Genomic DNA, 18,704 nt, shown 5'->3' on the forward strand with positions numbered 1-18,704 from the left:
ATATTTTATGTTGTACATATTCAGTAATTAACTGCTTTACAAAAAGCAAAATAATACAATGTCATAGTCACTTGTATTTACAGTGTAGTAAATATACTTTTTCTATTTTTACACAAAAAAATATTTACAGAGGTGAAGCTCTCGGCATAAAAAAAGGAAACTAAAGGAGAACAATTATGTAAAATTTTGCATAACCTCAAGTGCCAAAAAAACGTAGTGTTTGAAACATCCATCTGTCTGCCATTACTAAACCCATTCGTCACTTGACCTTTTTGACATTAAGACGTACCAATGTGAAAGCAATTTAAGATTAGAAGAATAAAAAAATAAAAAATAAAACTGCCCCCAATACACACATTTCAACATGTCCAAGAGTCAAAATGGCACCATTGTATATGGGGTAGGGATAAAAGTTTGATTTCAAGTTTGGATCTAAATCGAAAGAAAAATAAAACAAAAACACAAACACATGGCATAACATTTACACGAACAGTAAAGAAAATCTGTTGCACTGGACGGTACAGTCTTGCCGAACCCAGAATGTTACAGTTCACCGACCAAAAGAAAGAAAACATTAAGAAATAAGGTGAAAGTAAACTTTGAAAAGAGATTGAGAATTGTCCCTATAACAGCATTTTCTAAAATCTCTCTTTGTTTAAGTTGCCGATTTTTTTGCAAGGCGTTCACATTTCCAATTAAATGCGACCTTTTGTGATCTCCTGTGTCGGGAGACTGTCTCCTGATCGGATCTGTGTCGTTCAGACTGTCATGAAAAGATCAGATACAGGTCGCATAGGGGCAAAAAAATCGGAATTGGGTCGTTTCAGCCTGCAGTGTGAACGTAGCCATAGTGTAACCCAATGAGATCTTGGTTGTCTCTCTCGGTTCTTTATATCTGAATGCTTTTTCAGATGATTGCTATTTTTCCTGTAAAACTGTAATTAGATTTGATCTTCAAACCTTCCCCTCTAATCCAAAACTGACAGATTATCACCACCACAAGAGTTGTCATTGATTGAGTGGTAATAACATTTCAGATAGAATTTACCCTTTGTACCCTTTTGGACTTTATAGTACAAGAAAAACACCTAGAGGAGTTGCCGATCCATCCAAACTGTGATCTGCATGGCCAATCAGAATTCAGAAATTCACACAAATTAATTTGGCAAAGTAAGTGGGGTTTTGGAAAGGCAGTCCACACTGAGAGATCACAGTTTGGATGGATCGGCAACTCCTCTAGGTGTTTTTCTTGTACTATAAAGTCCAAAAGGGTACAAAGGGTAAATTCTTGAAATACTACATGAACAATTGTACATTTTTTTGTTTTAGGGGCGAGCTCGCAAATGTTTCAGCATTAGTGCTGACTCTCCAGGAAGAAAAATCATTCCCGCCCTAAAAGAAACGACCACAAAAAAGTAAACGCAGCAAGTAAATAAGATCAAATACAACTGAACAAAGGAATGGCACTTATTTAATACTTTCATCTATTACATTTAAGAAGGAAATTAGTGCTTTTAAACATAATACACTTCAGGCCACCTTCAGGCAATGTCTGTGATTCCATCAAAAAAAAAGTTAATGTTCTATTACACACAAACAAAGCAAAAAAAAAAAAAAAATTAGACTTCCTCCCATCATGTGTCAAACAGTGACTGGTTTAAACAGAGGCGTTCAGTTTATTTTGATCCTGGCAAACACGGCTGAACCGTTTTAGAAGAACCTAAAGATTACCGTAAACGCTGGGTTTAGCAGGAGTGAAGAGAAACCGCCTAAAATGCAGCGTAATGTATGTCAGAGGTCCAGCAGGGGCTAAACCCTGCTGTGCTGCAGTTCTCATACAATCTTTTTGATGCTAGGTCTTTTAAAACTGCCGGTGCTGCGTTGTTTCTGGACCTGGCTGGCCGAACCGTGGCGTGTGCGTCCGCTGGATGCCAGACCCATGGTAGGGGACAGGTCAACCTTCTCTTTATCGATTCCTGCTCGAAGCAAAAACATACATGCATGATTAAACAAAGCTACAAACACATGGAAATATATAGCCTATATTTGAACAGTCATTCAAAGCTTCTGAGGTTATATTAAAGGGATAGTTCACTTTGAAATACATTTTTGGTATGTTTTAGCTTACCTCAAGGGCATCCGAGACGTAGGTGTCTTTGTTTCCGCAGAAGTTTCAATTTTGATATTTTTAGGTCAAACCGTTGATTTGACCTAAAAATTAAACATTTAATGACTCGTAAATGTAAGTACACATTGATGGCCTAAGACACGAAACGAGCGGTTTGTGTGAGAAAACGAACAGTATTTATATCGTTTTTACCTCTTGTAAACACAGCCACGTCCAAGTGATCTGAGGGCGCGGGCGCTTCGGTCTGTGCGTTACAAGAGGTAAAAACGATATAAATACCATTCGTTTTCTCACACAAACCGCTCGTTTCGTGTCTTAGGCCATCAATGTGTACTTACATTTACGAGTCATTAAATCATGTTTAATTTGGACTTCTCTGTGCATGCTCTTTGAGGTGGTGACCATAGACCTGCATTATATGACTGACAGACAAGAACGGTTTGACCAAAAAATATTAAAATTGAAACTACTGCGGAAACAAAGACACCTACATCTTGGATGCCCTTGAGGTAAGCTAAAACATACCAAAAATTAATTTCAAAGTGAACTATCCCTTTAAGTGTAACAGTTAAATTGACCATGCAGACCAACCAGATATACCATTATATTTATCATGGTCAGATGATACAAAAATGATAAAAAAAAGCACACACAAAAGGTGGCAAAGCTGTTGCTATACACATTGGGAGTGTGTACTGACTAATATGGGACAGACATTACATTTAGAGCATACATACACCACATGTGCATCACAAAATAGAAAAAAAAGATTGGCATGACCATACTAACCCACCAAAAAACAGAAGTGTGCCAGCCTGACAGGAAACAACTTAAAACAATTAAACACTTTGAACCATAACTGTAAACGTATAAAAAGGAAGTAAAGATGTTTCGGAATTAAAACATTGCTTTTAAATGTTTGTCTCTGTAGGTTAATCTCCTCCAAACCAACCACAATTGACACTGGGAAGACCAGTATATTAAAATTCTAAATAATAGTGTGTTTCCACTGTAGACAAAAACGTATTGCATTGCACCTGGTTACAACACTGTATGAGGGTTCATCTGCTACAAAGTAAGGGTTTAAATATAAACTTCAAAGTATTGAGCAGAGTGCAGTTAAAATGAAGCAGGAAGTGTCAGGCAGAGAACTTCACACTGCCTGAACAGCTATTTTCCTATAGACAGCATGCAGTCAAAGTGACACTTGGAAGAAGTGACATCATCATGCTTTTATCTGTGTTAAACATCTGTGAACAACAGGTGCTAACAATCTCGCAGTAGTGACAAAGAGACAGACAGCAGGAACAGTATGAGTGAGAGGCACCTTAAAAAAATAGTCTCATGTACTTCAGTACAGACCTGGTGCATGCTGGGAGGTGGCAAGTGAGGTCATTGAATTCGAGAGGTTGAGGTTGGCAGTGATGCTGAGCTGGCTCTGGGCAGGTGGAGGGTATGGAGAGGTGGGTGTTCGCAGACCCTCCTCACTCGTTTCCTCATCGATGCCGGGCAAATAGGTGTCAATCAATCCATCCAAAAACTTGACAATCAGCTCTGCATAGTCTGGGAACTGAGTTTGCTGCGGAAAACAGAGAGCAGCTCAAGTTTATATATATATATATATATATATATATATATATATATATATATCAGGGTTTCCGTTGTCCGGTAATTACCGGACATTGGCCGGGAAAAAAATGAAATGTCCGACAAAATTAAATCTCTCCGGTCAAATTGTCCGATAAAAATTGCGTAATAATCCCGCCCCCCCTAACACGATATGAATTTGAGAATAAGCCTAAAATATATAAAGCAAAAATACACCGACCTTTGGCTATGTTATAAAGGAACAGGCTCAACCGTTTGAAATTTATTAAACAACATCGCATGCTGCATTTCAAATAAAGCGCACGCCTAAAACGGCTGTAATATAGACCTAAACAACGAACGATTGAGTGAGACGTTTCAAATATGGCCAGGCCCAGGCAGGCTAGCCTTAAAAGGTTTTTTCAGACGCCAGACGCGACGGACGATGGTGAATCAGGAACATCTCATTATATAGATCAGTGGTTCTAATCCGCACACTCGTAGGCTACAGTTTTTTTTTTTTTCTCATCAAAACTGAATAGCCTATGTTCATCGGTGGTTACAGCCTATATCAAGCAGGGACACGTTTTTGTGCATTTTATTTTGTGATTTCACCGGAATGAATAGAGAGTCTCTGCAACGGCGATTGAAACGCGCGTCCGAGTGAAGATTGCGCAACTCACGCAGCACGTCGTCCATGCAACTGATAGCAGCGGACACGAGCGCTCAGCTTGATTTCAAAAACAACAGATTTTAGCGCTAGATCTTATTTAATAGAGAACTAAATGGATGATCTGCTAGTTAACTGGAGATGTTTTATTTATTTGTTTAAGGTACATCCGTGCCTCAATGTTACAAAAAGTGAATGTGTGTGAAACCATAGTAAAAAACAATTGGTGTTGATTGACGCCAATCGGACGTTCATGTTTTTTTCCGTCTATTTGAAAGTTAGGCTAATAATATGTTGCATTCTATACGGCCTGATTATGTAATTTTTTAAGTTACATAGCCTGCCTCCAGTTTTCCTCAACTTGACTAATTAAGAGGCGATATTTGACCGGCATATCATCAAAATGTCCGTAAAACGAAACCTCTGCCGGTCACTTTGACCGGCACCATTTTTTCTAGCGGAAACTCCGATATATATATATACAGTATATATATATATATGCATAATAACAGATTATGGTCAATGTTTTTCTCTTGCATTTTGAGAACAAATTCAGTGTCACTCACCTTAGAGAAAGGACCAGCAAACCTCCAGAGTCCATTAAACCCAAAAGCTGTGGAGGTAAGTAAAAAATTATATAGAATCTGAGGACTCACTCACTACACTCTGAGTACCCATTGACTCATTCATTGATAACAGGATGATTTTCATAGATCAGAGTCCCTCGTCTGCTCATCAGACTCTGACATTTACAGTTCAGACTCTCACATCCTCTCATCAGACTCTAGCATTCACAGATCAAGCTTTTACATCCACTCATCAGACTCTAGCATTCACAGATCAAGCTTTTACATCCACTCATCAGACTCTACTCTAGCATTCACAGATCAAGCTTTTACATCCACTCATCAGACTCTAGCATTCACAGATCAAGCTTTTACATCCACTCATCAGACTCTACTCTAGCATTCACAGATCAAGCTTTTACATCCACTCATCAGACTCTAGCATTCACAGATCAAGCTTTTACATCCACTCATCAGACTCTACTCTAGCATTCACAGATCAAGCTTTTACATCCACTCATCAGACTCTAGCATTCACAGATCAAGCTTTTACATCCACTCATCAGACTCTAGCATTCACAGATCAAGCTTTTACATCCACTCATCAGACTCTAGCATTCACAGATCAAGCTTTTACATCCACTCATCAGACTCTACTCTAGCATTCACAGATCAAGCTTTTACATCCACTCATCAGACTCTAGCATTCACAGATCAAGCTTTTACATCCACTCATCAGACTCTAGCATTCACAGATCAAGCTTTTACATCCACTCATCAGACTCTAGCATTCACAGATCAAGCTTTTACATCCACTCATCAGACTCTACTCTAGCATTCACAGATCAAGCTTTTACATCCACTCATCAGACTCCGGCATTCACTGATCCTGCATTGGTTTGGACGTGTGCATATATATAAGAGATGTGAGCTGCTTTACTTTGCAGGTAGGATGTTTGGTATTGAGGTGGCGACTCTTCATGATAAACTACACTCTGCACAATTCCATGGACTGGGTTCAGAAGATTTGGGTCCTGACACAGTGACAACAAAGTATTAATCTTTGAATCCAGGAGGTTGTGACTGAAATAAAAAGCAAAACACAACAATGAGAGTCTCATTTCATCATTCAATGTCATGTGTACTGAAGAGCAGGTACATTTGGACTTACACAACAGGAAAGACCTTTGGGAAGACAACACTGGCCTCAGCTAGAAACTCATACAGGACCCTCTGCTCAAATTCATCTGATGTGTTTTTCACCTGAGTGGCCTGAAAAATCATTCCAGAATACAGAGAGGTCAAAATTCAGAGGATGAATGGATGTTTAAAGGAAATGGCAGGGTGGGGGTGGGGGGCAGGAAGTGACACGCAAGACTTCAGAGGAACAGAAAATGACAAAACTGAAAGTAACAAATATTTACATTATAAATGCAAATTGATCTGTGAATGAGGAACTGAAAAATATCTTTCTTGTTTATTCCGAGAAATAAAGAGATTACCAGGACAGTCAAAAGCAGAGCCTGGATTTTGGGATCTGTGAGAACTTCCTCATTAAGCAGGACATTAGACTCAGACACAGAGACCTTCCGCAGATGGTGATGGGAGATTCTTGGGGTTTCTTTCAACAGGAAACAAAAAGTTATAAATGGATGCAAACATTGAGAATCATTTCACGTCTTTGTGACCCTCACCAATTTCATATTCATTTTCAGCCACTCTCCTCATCTTGGGCGGCGTTGTGATACCCGATTCCATTTCAGGCCTCTTCGGTGCTTTGCTGTCTGATATAAGGTGGTCAAAGCTTTTTCTGGTGCCTAAGGGAAAAATTAAGAACATTAAAACCAATAAATACTAATCTAAAAGTTAAAAGCATTGAGGTTAAAAAAGCATTAAGGTACACACAACACTTTTTTCATAATACATTACCCAGAAGCTTCTTGGTGTTAACCTGGGAGGGTTGCCCCATGTCCAGGCTCATGGATTTGCGTGTTCGTGGGCTGACCTGCCCCACTATGGGGTACTGAGCCACCAAGTACCGCTCTGAGACCTTTGGGGATGTCCACAGTTGGCTTTCCCGCAGCAATCTGGGTGACAAAGTTCATGATTTATGAACTGGGATGCAAAAAGTTGTCATTTTACAAAAGGTGATGGTCTGAAGTCACCCTGATCTTCTGTCTAGGTAGTACCTGCAGGTGGGGTCCTCATGATGTCCAGAGTACGTATCCATGGAAACATTCTCCATCGTAACATCAGAGAGTAGCAATTTCCTGTGTTTCAGGCTGCAGCGGCTACGCACTTCTTCTGACACTGGGAGGAGAGCTATACAAGTGCGCATACACAAAATGTACTCACTATACTGAATCCTAAATAACCAACGTGAAGACATAACCCAGAGAAGACAGGAGGAAAGGGGAGATAGCAGTGGTTTCCTTACCTGCCAGATATGCCACGCTCTGTGTGTTCACCTCAAACTTATCACAGTTCAGGTGCTTTCCTACTAAGGCCAACAGCATGTGTAGGATACGGATGGTCCGCGCCACTGTGGTGGGGGAGGGGTGCCGGAACCCTGCAAAAACAAAACAGAAATGTGATAGTTTCCCAACCAAAACACAAAATGTTTGAATATTTTTTGCATAAAACCCATTTATTTACCTTTCAACAGGTGCCCAACCAAAGCAAAATTAAAGTTGGAGTTGAAGTTGAGACCAACAAAATGGTCCATCTGTTTGCAGTGCCATTCCAAAGGCTGACGGATCTCCATAAACACCTCCTCAGGACTCTGAGAGATAGACAGGACAAATCCTTTTTGCTTTCAACAGTTCATTTAAAGTTAAAATATGCTTTATATTTGATCTTTTAGTTGTTTTAAATCACAAATCAGCTAAATATTCTTTGAAATTGTTTTTAGATATATGCTACAATGTAATCTACAAAATGTCAACTTTCCACAAATCTTTATTTTCAAGTACCCAAAAGCAAACATTAGAGCTACCGTATTTGCTAGTGTACCCATGATTCATTTATTCTGCAACCGAAGGTGGATAATAGGTGGATTTAGTGTCGGACTACACGTGTTTGTAGATGTGCTGCAATTTGACATGTGAGAGTGTTATATTAAAACCTTGTCGTTGAAGACTCGCAGACTATCGAGTGTGTTTAGGTTCTGTTCCAGCAGAGCGGTTCCGGCAGAGTACAGATTCACCTCATCCAACTGCAGCACAGCCACAGCCACCCAGAAGAGTGCCTTGTGCATCGGTGAGTCCTGGACGACACCCACACAGTTAAACAAATCATACACACTATCTCACTCACACACACATTTTAGAAGAATGCTGTAGTTTAACACCTTGTTCAGTAGAGGCTGTAGTTTAGTGAGGGCAATGACGGTCGCTTCGATCAGCACCTGGCTATTACAGTTATCAGGACTCTTCAGGCAGCTCTCCAAACCCTGAGAAAAAAAACAACAGTTGTTTTTAAATGACAGAAAACATCAGTGCAAAGCTAGATGGCAACATTATCAACTGAGATGATCAGCACAGGATCATCTTATACGAGAGCAGAGCAAAAACAGTACACAATGCAGCTTATGGATTGAAACTTGACTCATTTTCATAGCTAGCCCATGTTTCTGCTTTTAAGTAAGACAGTTTAGACAGGTTCTGACCCGGTCGATGCTGAGGAGAGGGCTGGCCTTGCTCAGGATCCGTATGATTTGTTTCATTTGGGTGTGTGTGACCCGTTTACTGATGCAGCCAAATACCACAAGAGCCCGTGGCTGCAAGGATGGATTATATTGAAAAGCAAACCTGCACATTAAACACACACATACATGTGCATCATGAATCTGCCTTGAACACAAATCAGTAAACTTCAACTTTAGTTTATTAATAAATTATTTCAGAATTCATCTGTAGAGAGCACAATTTGCATACTTCTGTGCCAGATCGGTCCACTGGTCCAGCCATTTACAGCCCGGAATGTCCCTCATACAAGCCTAAAACACAAAGGGAAAAACCCAGTTAAACCCTATTACACACTTTTAACCAGTACGTGATGCTTTATAGCAAAGACGGAAATATATAGAGAAATGAAACAGGCAGATGCATAACATTTGATCTTTATTAAGGGTCTTGCAGTACTAACTAATGTGAACATGGAACAGTAACTTCTAACAGGCCTGCTAGCACTTTGTTGAAAGAACATTGCAAAACCATCTCAGGGGAACAAGTGTCCACACTAAATACAAAATGCTGTGCAAAGCAACAATAATCTGATATTAAAGTGCCCCTATTATCATATTTTAAAGTTTCCTAATGTTGTTTTGGAGTCTCCTTCAACAGGTTTACATGCATCAAAGGTCAAAAAACTTTAATTTCATCATAATATACATTTGCACATCACCACACTTTCAATGATTCTCAAACGACTCGTCAGATTAATCAATCTCTCTAAATCCCTCCTTTCCGAGAGCTACTCTGCTCTGATTGGCCAGACAGCTCAGTCTGTTGGGATTGGTTTACCGTGTACTTTATAATATATATAATTCAATTGTTCTAATATATTGCGGTGAACACGTGGAAACTGTATCAATAACCGTGCATGTATGCAATACATTAGCCGAGCTCTAGCGTGAATGACTGATGTAACATAAACGTTGGTAAAACAAATCTTGCTCCATGCTTAATCTTTCCTCAAAGTAGTGAGAACGACAGACAATCTGCATTAATAGACACAGTTATAGGTAATAGTGGCCCACAACTGATTAGCAGAAGTATTAATAATGTGAGTTAGCCAGTTAGCAGGAGACCTACACAATATAAAACTCAAAACTAAGTATTTTGAACACCATCTTTCAAGAGCAAGCGGTTTGCGAAATCCTGCATTGAACTCCGAGATTTGAGAAGCAGTCGTCAGTAAAATAAAGGGAACACAGCAAAAGTTTAGGATTATACTGCTGTGGTATCGAGGTAAAGATGAATTTTAACCACTGATTCTTCACATGCTCGTCCTTGGGCAGTGAAAAAAAACTGGCTTTACCTTCACATTGTAGAGCACAGGGTCTTCTCTACATGATGCTATCCAGTATCCACAGGAATCAGCTGCAGTGTTTGAGGTTCAAGTTTTCCCTGGTGTCTGCGCGTGCAATAAGTGGGCGGGCAATATGCTAATATTTCGTCTTGACATCACAACGAAACAGCTTATGACTTGTTTAAAAAACGATTCATTTCATTGACTCAGTCGACTCTTACTTTTGAAAGACAATAACTTTATATACAGTGCACTTTCAGATTTAAAACTTTGCAGGATGTTTTCATTCACTTAGAGATATGTTACACACTACTACATGAAAGGCCATTCGCAAAAATCCATAATAGGGGCCCTTTAAATAAAAAGCTATATTGAGAAGGATTTTGTACCAATGAGATTTCTCTTTAGCTGGTAAATGTACAGCTATATGAAGTTTGAAAGTCTTTCCGTCTCGGGTTACAAGGTATAACGTACCTCCATGATCTCCAGCAATGCCTCGGTAACCGTCTCTAGGGATGACAGAGCAAAGGTCTCTCTCTCATAGGAGCCCGGAGAGAATGAACGATCCCTGTAGCTGGAACGAAAGGCAATGACCGCAGCCGACTTGACCTTGCTGATGCCGAACAGCAGGTAGAACTTTGGCAGGGAGAACTCTGTCAGACTTAGACGCAACACCTGCTTGGTCTCCTCTGCACAGCAGAAAACCAAGACACTTCAGTAATCAATAACCCACTAATGCACGAAGACATCTCTCTAGGATATAGACATCCTCTTACCGCTGAAGCACAGCTGGGAGCATGTGCAGAGGGAGTGGATGATGTTGATAACCAGGCCATGCGTGGATGCCCGCAGCGACAGAGGCCCCGTGGCCACCAGCAGGGTCACGACATGGAAGAGGTAGGGCAGGTGGGCGGCTACATCCAGAGAGTTGTTGAAGGACAGCATGAGCATGTACCTGGCCAGGATGGCGATGTCATCCCACATCAGGTGCTGCTCCAACGTTGGTGTGGGTGATAGACACGTCTTATCGATGATTTTACACATCCGAATGATCACCTGTGGGTAAGTGCGACAGCAAAATAAAACCAATGTTAAATTTAGATGAGAGAACTGTTGTTACCGTAAACTAAAACTATTAAAAATAGGTTTCAGTAAATGACAAAAAGCTCAAATAAAAAAGAAATAGTTGAAAAACTTAAAAACTGAATTAAGTAAAATAGAAACATGATAAAAATGTCTAAAGCATATAAAATGACAAAAAATTGAAATGAAAATGGAAAATATAGATATTAAAGCTAATTCAAATGATTTATAAATACTATAGAATATATAAATAATATTAAATGACAACGGACAGCTCAATATATACAGGAACACTGAAAAAATGTAATTAAGAAAAAAAAAAAACATATTTCCTGTTTCCTGTAAATTGTTCTGCTTGAAAATTAAGAAGTTGCTTAAATGAAATATTCTTATGTTAAGTCTGCATGGTTCACAGAACCCGGCTGAGCTCAATGAACCAACCTCAACCCATGACCTGAGCACCATTAACTATCTCTCATAACAAAGAGAGAGAAATAGAGACAGGCAGACCTGAGTGGTTAAAGAAAGCAAGAACAAGAGCGAGAGAGGAAGAAACCAACCAAACCACATCTGTGAGTCACACTGCTCATAGAAATATAGCTCTAGTTACAGCATCACATTTAACATGTTTTGTGCTGCAGTTTTACATGTTCAGAAACATTCTCAAAATTTGCTCCTTGGCCAGTTTCACCTGGTCTAAATGTAATGTTAAGAAACTTTGCACTTAGAAAAGCTGAACTTTTTCAGCTACCATTTATATTCACTCTCACAAAGTGTGTGTGTGCATGAACATCACCTTGCTAGAAACCAGTTTGACGTTGCCAGAGGCCAAAGCCACTGCAGTGTCTGCCATTACTTCAGCTTTGATGGATCCGAGACCTCCCGTCGCACTGGTTTTAATAAAACTGTCCAGAACTACATCAAGTAGATCTGTTATCTGTAGACACAGGAAGCTGCCATCAGCTTAACATTGACATGAGTAATGCTCTCTAAAGTTAAATTAATTGCAAAAACAACAGTGCAAGTATGCTACAATACATAAATACGACTGGGAAAACCCAAATAGTGTTAATCTTTTTTTTTTTTAAAGTGTAATTTCCGTAGTTTCACAATGTAGCTCTTAAGCCTTAACACCTCCCCAGCAAAACTCCAAATAAGATGCCTTCAATTCTGTCTCACATGAATACATTTAAGATTAGTTCTGTTACCTGTCCCAAGCTCCCCCAGATCTTGGCCTGAATGGATGGATACATCTGCTTTTCATTGATCGTCATGGTAATTAGTTTATCCAGAATCGCAGAAACTCGTTGGCGTTTGCCATCGTCGCTGTGTTTGCAGAAGCGTACCAGGTTCAGCAGCCAGGGAGTCATGTACTCCAAACACAAGTGCTTTAATTCTATACCTGCATACATGGAGGAAAGTCATTGGTTACCAGAAGACTTCTTTACTTGAGCATTCCTGGACCCTGTTGTGCTAAAAACTCCACATCCTTATCTCTAGACAAACCGTTCATGCTTGTAGACATAACTGAAAAAAGCAAATACACAATCATGATGCCTTCAAGTAGCAGTCGAAAGTAGGAACTTCCTATTCAAGGCAAAACAGAATGCGAGTAATGATCCGAAACAGCAGGGGGATCACCAGGGTCTTCTGAGAGTTTAATTAAGGGCGTAATGGGGCACTAACTGGACTTGCTGAAACCAGAGATACACTCCTCCAGGAACTCCAGGGTCAGATGAGGCTCATTAGCTGCTAGAGTCTTGCTAATGGACACGATGAAAAGGGTGTTATTGGCAGGGATGCAAAGGCCAGAGGTTTCCAAAAGTTGGCCTTCAATCTTCAGGTTAAAGGTGCAAGTTAAGGCACACAGGAGGTTATAAGCGGCAGACCTTTTAACAAAACAGAGAGAAACATAAATATTCAGGCATGAAATGCCAGGAATACACTGGTAAATATTTGACCACTGCTGATTTAAGTAGGATAATTCATCACCTTAAACTGGGGTCAGAGCTGCCCAGGTTGAGAAGGGCGATGTTGAGAAGAGTTCCCGGGACATCTTTGGGCCTGATCTTGGTGTGCTGGGGGATGGAGTCGGGCTGGGAGAGCTCCCAGCGCGTACGGATGTGGATAATCGAGTGAACTATGCTCTCACACTCCTGGTGCATGTAGGTCAACGGCGTACCCTGGTTAGCGATGGTTAGCGTGAACTGATTTTCATCCACTAGGCAGATCTCTTCAATCTCCGAGGCGTAGTAGATGTCATTGAGGAAGACAGACTGACCCAAGACTCGTGTTCGTTCGGCTGAGGTCACCTGCACTGCCGTACTGCCCACCTGGAGCAAAGAGAGAATCAAAAATATTGAGATAAAATATAAAAAGTGAAACTGAGCTGTAAGAAGTATTCATGTTTTTTTCACACACCTTAATGGAGACTTTGGTGTCTTTGTGGGCCAGTTTTAGGGCATTGTGAAAGACCTTCAGGTCTTCTTCCAGTGCAAGTGTAGCTGCCGGGAGCTTCTGTTCCTCTGGTTCCACATGCTCAGCCAGCCGTGCAGGTGAGTCAATGAACAGTAACTTCTTACTGCCCTTGAGGCCCGTCAGCAGTCTCTCATGGTATTTGGTGTATTCTCGTACCCATGTGTTACAGTTATAGATGTAGATGGCGGCCACGTTCTCGTAAGCAAATCCCGGAAATACAACAAACCATTTGGAGAGGAAGTCAGTCTTAAAGCGATTGCTGGGGCCAGCATGCGTCAAGTCCACAACTAGCTCGTAGGGTTTAGCATAGTAAGGTTTGAGGGTGAGAAGCACGTGGTATATGAGCAAGTCCCCATTTATCTGGCCTGTCTTGAACCTGTGAGAGTAATGAAAACAGACAGTCAACGAAACAAAAACAAAGGCCTGCAAACCCACTGAACACTGTTATTATTAGATTAATAACTAGCAAAAGGAAGACAAACTTGGATGATTGCTTGACAAAGCCAGAGAGTGTTTCCAGTGGTTATATAAGCTTGCATTTTGAAGGTTGAAGAAACCAAATAACAAAACTTCTAGACTAGTTTAAAACCTCAACAGTTTAATAAATAATTAAGTGACTAACATTTTAGACACAATATTGCCTATTTTGCTCTATTTCGCCGACAAAAATAGTTCCACACAAAGCCACAGCTGAACTGTTTTGTGTCTCTGAGCAACACACAGAGGTGTTTTGTTACTGAATGAATCAGTCCATTTGAACGAATCAGTTGAATAAATGATTCAATGACTCACTCACTAAAAAAGTGAAATGCTTCGTTCCTAAATGCTTCAGCCGTTTGAACAAATCGGTTGAATTAACGACTCAATGATTCGCTCATTAATAGTGACTTGCCGTCACCTACTGGCGGTTTAGTTTCAATTGAAAGTATCTTTTAAATTTTAAAATCATTCAATATATCATCGTTTTAGTTACATCAAAACATTATTTATGCATTTGTAACTGTAGGTTAATGAGATAGTTTAGTTTTGTTGAACTTTTTCATCATTTACTAGACAGTTGACAGTAGCCATTGACTTCCATACCGTTTAATATATTTTCCTACTATGGAAGTCAATGGCTAACTGTTTGCTTACCAACATTCTTTAAAATATCTTCTTTTGTGTTCAACAGAAGAAACAAACTCATACAGATTTGGAACAACTTGGTGAGAAAATAACAGAATTTTAATTTTGGGGTGAAAGCTGAGCTGCATTAAACAGTCTGTGTAAATGCATCTAAATGCCACTTCAGCTGCAGCTTCCATGTTTTTTCTGAATTGCAAAAAATAATTTAGTTCATACTGATTTTATTTGATTGGTAACAGTTACAGCCCTATAGTGTCTTATTATTCTAATTGAATTTGATTAAATGTAATAATTTGACATCATAAATGATGCATAGGCTAAATGTAATTAGATAAGAAAAAATTAGGTAAAAATGCAGATAAAAGTTAAAAATTCTATTTAAAATTATTGGAAAATGTAGTTTCCAATAAAGTTTTACAAATCAGCTTTCCACGGCAGTCCTAAATCTGCCAAGGTACCAGCCCAACACACTCAGCTAAATATCATCTGATCAGCGTGTATATATAGAGATATATTTTGTCAGTCACGCACACCCCAAGTCTTTACACACATTACTAGCCTTGAATAGATGTGACAAAAGCCACGATGACCCAAGCCACACATTGGGTGTACATGTTTAATATAAGAGCCCAAGCAGAAGTGAAAGAACAGACAGGAAACTTGTTGCTGGTTAATGAGTGTGTGTGCACCTGCAGGCTCAGCTTTAAAGTGACCACTTCTCAAAAATAGTGCACACTTTTCTAGTGCTCAAATTGGCAGTCTGAACACATTCACAGAGTTATTCAAGCCTCTTCAGATAACAGCACCTCAGAGTAAACCAGTAACAGACCGAAAAGGTAAGAAACCATTTACTTTTTATTTATGAGCTTCAAGCTCCTCAATTTCAATTCAGTAATTTTATTAAAAAAGCTCAAAGTTTGACAAAACTAATGAAAATGTGTAGATTTAAGTGGTAAATGCTATTTAAATTAAGATATATACAATTATATATAATTATTTTAAGTTTCATAGACTTGTTTCTGACTTTGTGGATGTCTGAAAGATAAATGAAAATGTGTAATTTAAGATAAATAATATACAATAGTGGCCAAAAGTGAAGTCCGGAGGGAATATTTGTTTTTAATGACCCAACAAGTTTGATTTTACCATCAAAATATGAGGAAAAGAATGTATATGTTTTAAATATTTTAAATATGAGGGAAGAACAAGACACTAAACTTGAGGTATTTATTTGACAAAATTATTTGTTAAAAAAATGCAAACTACACCTACAGGTTTTATTTTACTATGCAAAAAAAAAAATATATATATATATTATAATAATAATAATGCATAGGGAAATAAAACAGGAAAAAGGGAAGCATACATTGAACATAATCAGTTATTTATTTCGTAGATTCTCTCGTTTTTGAATGTGTTCATAATTTATTTGTAAGACAGCCTGGCCAAAAATTATGTCCGCATAAATTGGTATGTTTCATTGCGTTATTATCACAAACATTTTTTTTGACTCCAAGCACATCGCAATATGCTGACGAAATATCTTACACATTTTTAATAATATTTGGATAAAGAGTGAAGATGTCAATTTTCCTAGGCCAGTTTATATATATATAATTATTATTATTAGATGACCCAGCCTTTTTCAAGATGTTCCTTTTGCATTTCAAAGGCTTTTTGAAATGCTTTTATTTGAAAATAATGTTCATACTGCATATTTTTCATATTTACTTTTTTTGTATTGAAAGTATGGTAAATAGTGGTAAAAATGTACGAACATCACATGGCAAACATGAGTCGCGCGGCTCTTATGCTGGCTGGGTACACACCAAAGGATAATCGGGCTGATTTTCCAGTAGCACCTCATTGCAGTACACGAGATCCAGGGGGCGGAGTTGGATCCAGATCTAAGGGGTGGAGATGGGTAGGATTAGGGGTGGGGTTAGGGATCAGGGAGTGGAGATGGGTAGGCTTAGGGGTGGGGTTAGGGATCAGGGGGCGGAGATGGGTAGGTTTAGGTATATGTAAGGTGTAAGGGAAATCCCCCTGAATTTCATGTTCTGCAGTGAGGACCATCTCTGATTTTGGGCCGATTTCCCCCCTTCCGACAATCCTAGCTATGTCCCGATTATCTTGATGGTTCTACAGATTATTTTATCAGATATTCCCTTGGTGTGAGGTGTGTTAAGAGTGTCCGAACCTGCTCGGAAGAACGTCGGAGCCGCCCCGATCGCGAATCGTAAATATTCAACATGTTGAATATTTACGATCAGAAATCCTGATGTGTGGGGGGAACCCCGAGGACAAACGCGCGCATGCTCTGGAGATTATCACATGAAACGAAACAATATCCAATCTGGTTTTTGACACTGGATGCTCAAAAGTGGATTCAAATACTGAGGAACACATTCATTTGATTTGGCAGAACAATTCACACACACACACACATATATATATATATATATATATATATATATATATGTATATATATGTAAGGCTAATGCCCGACGAGGTGTCCATTGTCAGGTATTAATGGACGACGGCGAGGCGTGAGCCGCCCGACGCACAGCGGAGGACGGTTGCCTCCGCCGAAGTCCATTAATATCTAGACAATGGACACCTCGAAGGGCATTAACCCGCTTATACCATGGTCACTTGCCAAATAACACATTTTTAAAACATTAGGTTATATTTTAATTAGTTTTACAATCAAAATCTAAAGTTTTTACAATACTAACAATAACTTGGTTTCCCTGGTTACACCAGAACTCCTTTACTAGGTGTCCTCTGTCACTATTTATATTTATATATATATATATATATATATATATATATATATAAATGATGTGAAATGGCTTATAGCTTTAAGAAATTGAACAGAAAATAAAATATCAAAACTTCTACTTTCTCTTATATTTCACAGAACCATGACTGGTCCCAGTCCCAGAACCATTTGTTTTGTGTACTTTGCATTGCTCTTCGGAACGGCACATGCTAACACCACAAGCTCTTCAGTCCCTCAAGGATCATCCAAGAATACCTCCATCCAAGACCAAAATACCTCAATTACAACAAAAAGCATTGATGACAGCATAACAACATACACCACCACTTTTGCCAACACAAATTCAGAATCTGGAACAAAATCTCAACCATCAGGCTGCACACCGGCCACTCCTGAACCCTCTAAAGGACAGTGTATCTTCTTACTCCCAACTGGAGATATACTGCAACTGATTTTGGTTGCTCTCATAGTGGGCTGCTTTGCATTGCTGGTGACCACACTGATATGCATCTGCCAAGTTTGTCACCTGAGAGGAATCATTTCTAGTCTCCAGCCATGTCACAACAAAAACAACATTGACCTACGTGCCATAAGAGAAAAGAGTGAATCGCCAAACTGGGATGAAGGCCAAGTGGACGGGCATCCAACTGAGACCTGCGTTATGCTATCAGAGGTCATCACAGCACAAGAGGAGAGTAGAGAGGATGAGGAGAGAGTTCTGGAGAACAAGGACACAGAGCAGCCCGGTACCGTGAAGGATCCGAATGGAGATATCACCCAGGAGAACAGTCATGAACCTGAAGCAAAAGCACCAGAGAGCTCCGACACAGGGGTGTGATCACCCTCACTTAAACTGGTGTCACACAACTCCCCCTGCTGGCATTTAATGTCTGCACCTGCTTAAGCTTTAACTGTTATCTTCTGCATAAGACTCAAGAAGGTGGTCTGAAATCCGGAAGTACGGTTCTAAGACTGTTAGACTGGGGACATTAAATTTAACATTTCATTTAATATTCAACAATAATATTGATCTGCCTGCATTGACACCATTATATGAGAACTGAGCTGCTGGACGATGACATCACGGTTTTCTCCAGAGCGGCTATCATAAATGAACTAAATTAATAACTTTTTTACAACAAAAATGAAACATCACTGAACGAACTTAAGCTTGACCGTGACGCTATTTTCTTCTGGAAACAGACTTTGTTGCATTCTTTTCCTGTTATCTCTATAAAGCTGCTTTGAAAC

General features: G+C 39.5%; 1 protein-coding gene across 1 annotated transcript in view; it reads right to left on the reverse strand.

The window, feature by feature from the left end:
- Positions 1-1,453: 1,453 nt before the first annotated feature.
- The window catches only part of nf1b (neurofibromin 1b), a 61,958-nt gene continuing 44,707 nt past the window's right edge, over positions 1,454-18,704 (reverse strand). Inside the window, exons 36-57 of the mRNA XM_056271317.1 lie at positions 13,487-13,919; positions 13,058-13,398; positions 12,752-12,954; positions 12,274-12,467; positions 11,862-12,002; positions 10,759-11,038; positions 10,457-10,671; positions 8,887-8,948; positions 8,619-8,760; positions 8,301-8,402; positions 8,076-8,216; positions 7,607-7,733; positions 7,389-7,520; positions 7,141-7,273; positions 6,881-7,038; positions 6,646-6,768; positions 6,454-6,572; positions 6,123-6,223; positions 5,892-6,034; positions 4,952-4,998; positions 3,491-3,707; positions 1,454-1,976 (exon numbers count right to left, since the gene is read on the reverse strand). Coding sequence (XP_056127292.1) covers positions 1,834-1,976; positions 3,491-3,707; positions 4,952-4,998; positions 5,892-6,034; positions 6,123-6,223; positions 6,454-6,572; positions 6,646-6,768; positions 6,881-7,038; positions 7,141-7,273; positions 7,389-7,520; positions 7,607-7,733; positions 8,076-8,216; positions 8,301-8,402; positions 8,619-8,760; positions 8,887-8,948; positions 10,457-10,671; positions 10,759-11,038; positions 11,862-12,002; positions 12,274-12,467; positions 12,752-12,954; positions 13,058-13,398; positions 13,487-13,919 — 3,697 coding nt within the window. The 3' untranslated portion in view covers positions 1,454-1,833. The remainder of the gene's footprint in view (positions 1,977-3,490; positions 3,708-4,951; positions 4,999-5,891; positions 6,035-6,122; positions 6,224-6,453; positions 6,573-6,645; positions 6,769-6,880; positions 7,039-7,140; positions 7,274-7,388; positions 7,521-7,606; positions 7,734-8,075; positions 8,217-8,300; positions 8,403-8,618; positions 8,761-8,886; positions 8,949-10,456; positions 10,672-10,758; positions 11,039-11,861; positions 12,003-12,273; positions 12,468-12,751; positions 12,955-13,057; positions 13,399-13,486; positions 13,920-18,704) is intronic.

This window comes from Rhinichthys klamathensis, unplaced genomic scaffold (genome assembly GCF_029890125.1).
Source record: "Rhinichthys klamathensis goyatoka isolate OS25496 unplaced genomic scaffold, OSU_Roscu_1.1 h1tg000314l_1, whole genome shotgun sequence".
Lineage (NCBI taxonomy): Eukaryota > Metazoa > Chordata > Actinopteri > Cypriniformes > Leuciscidae > Rhinichthys > Rhinichthys klamathensis.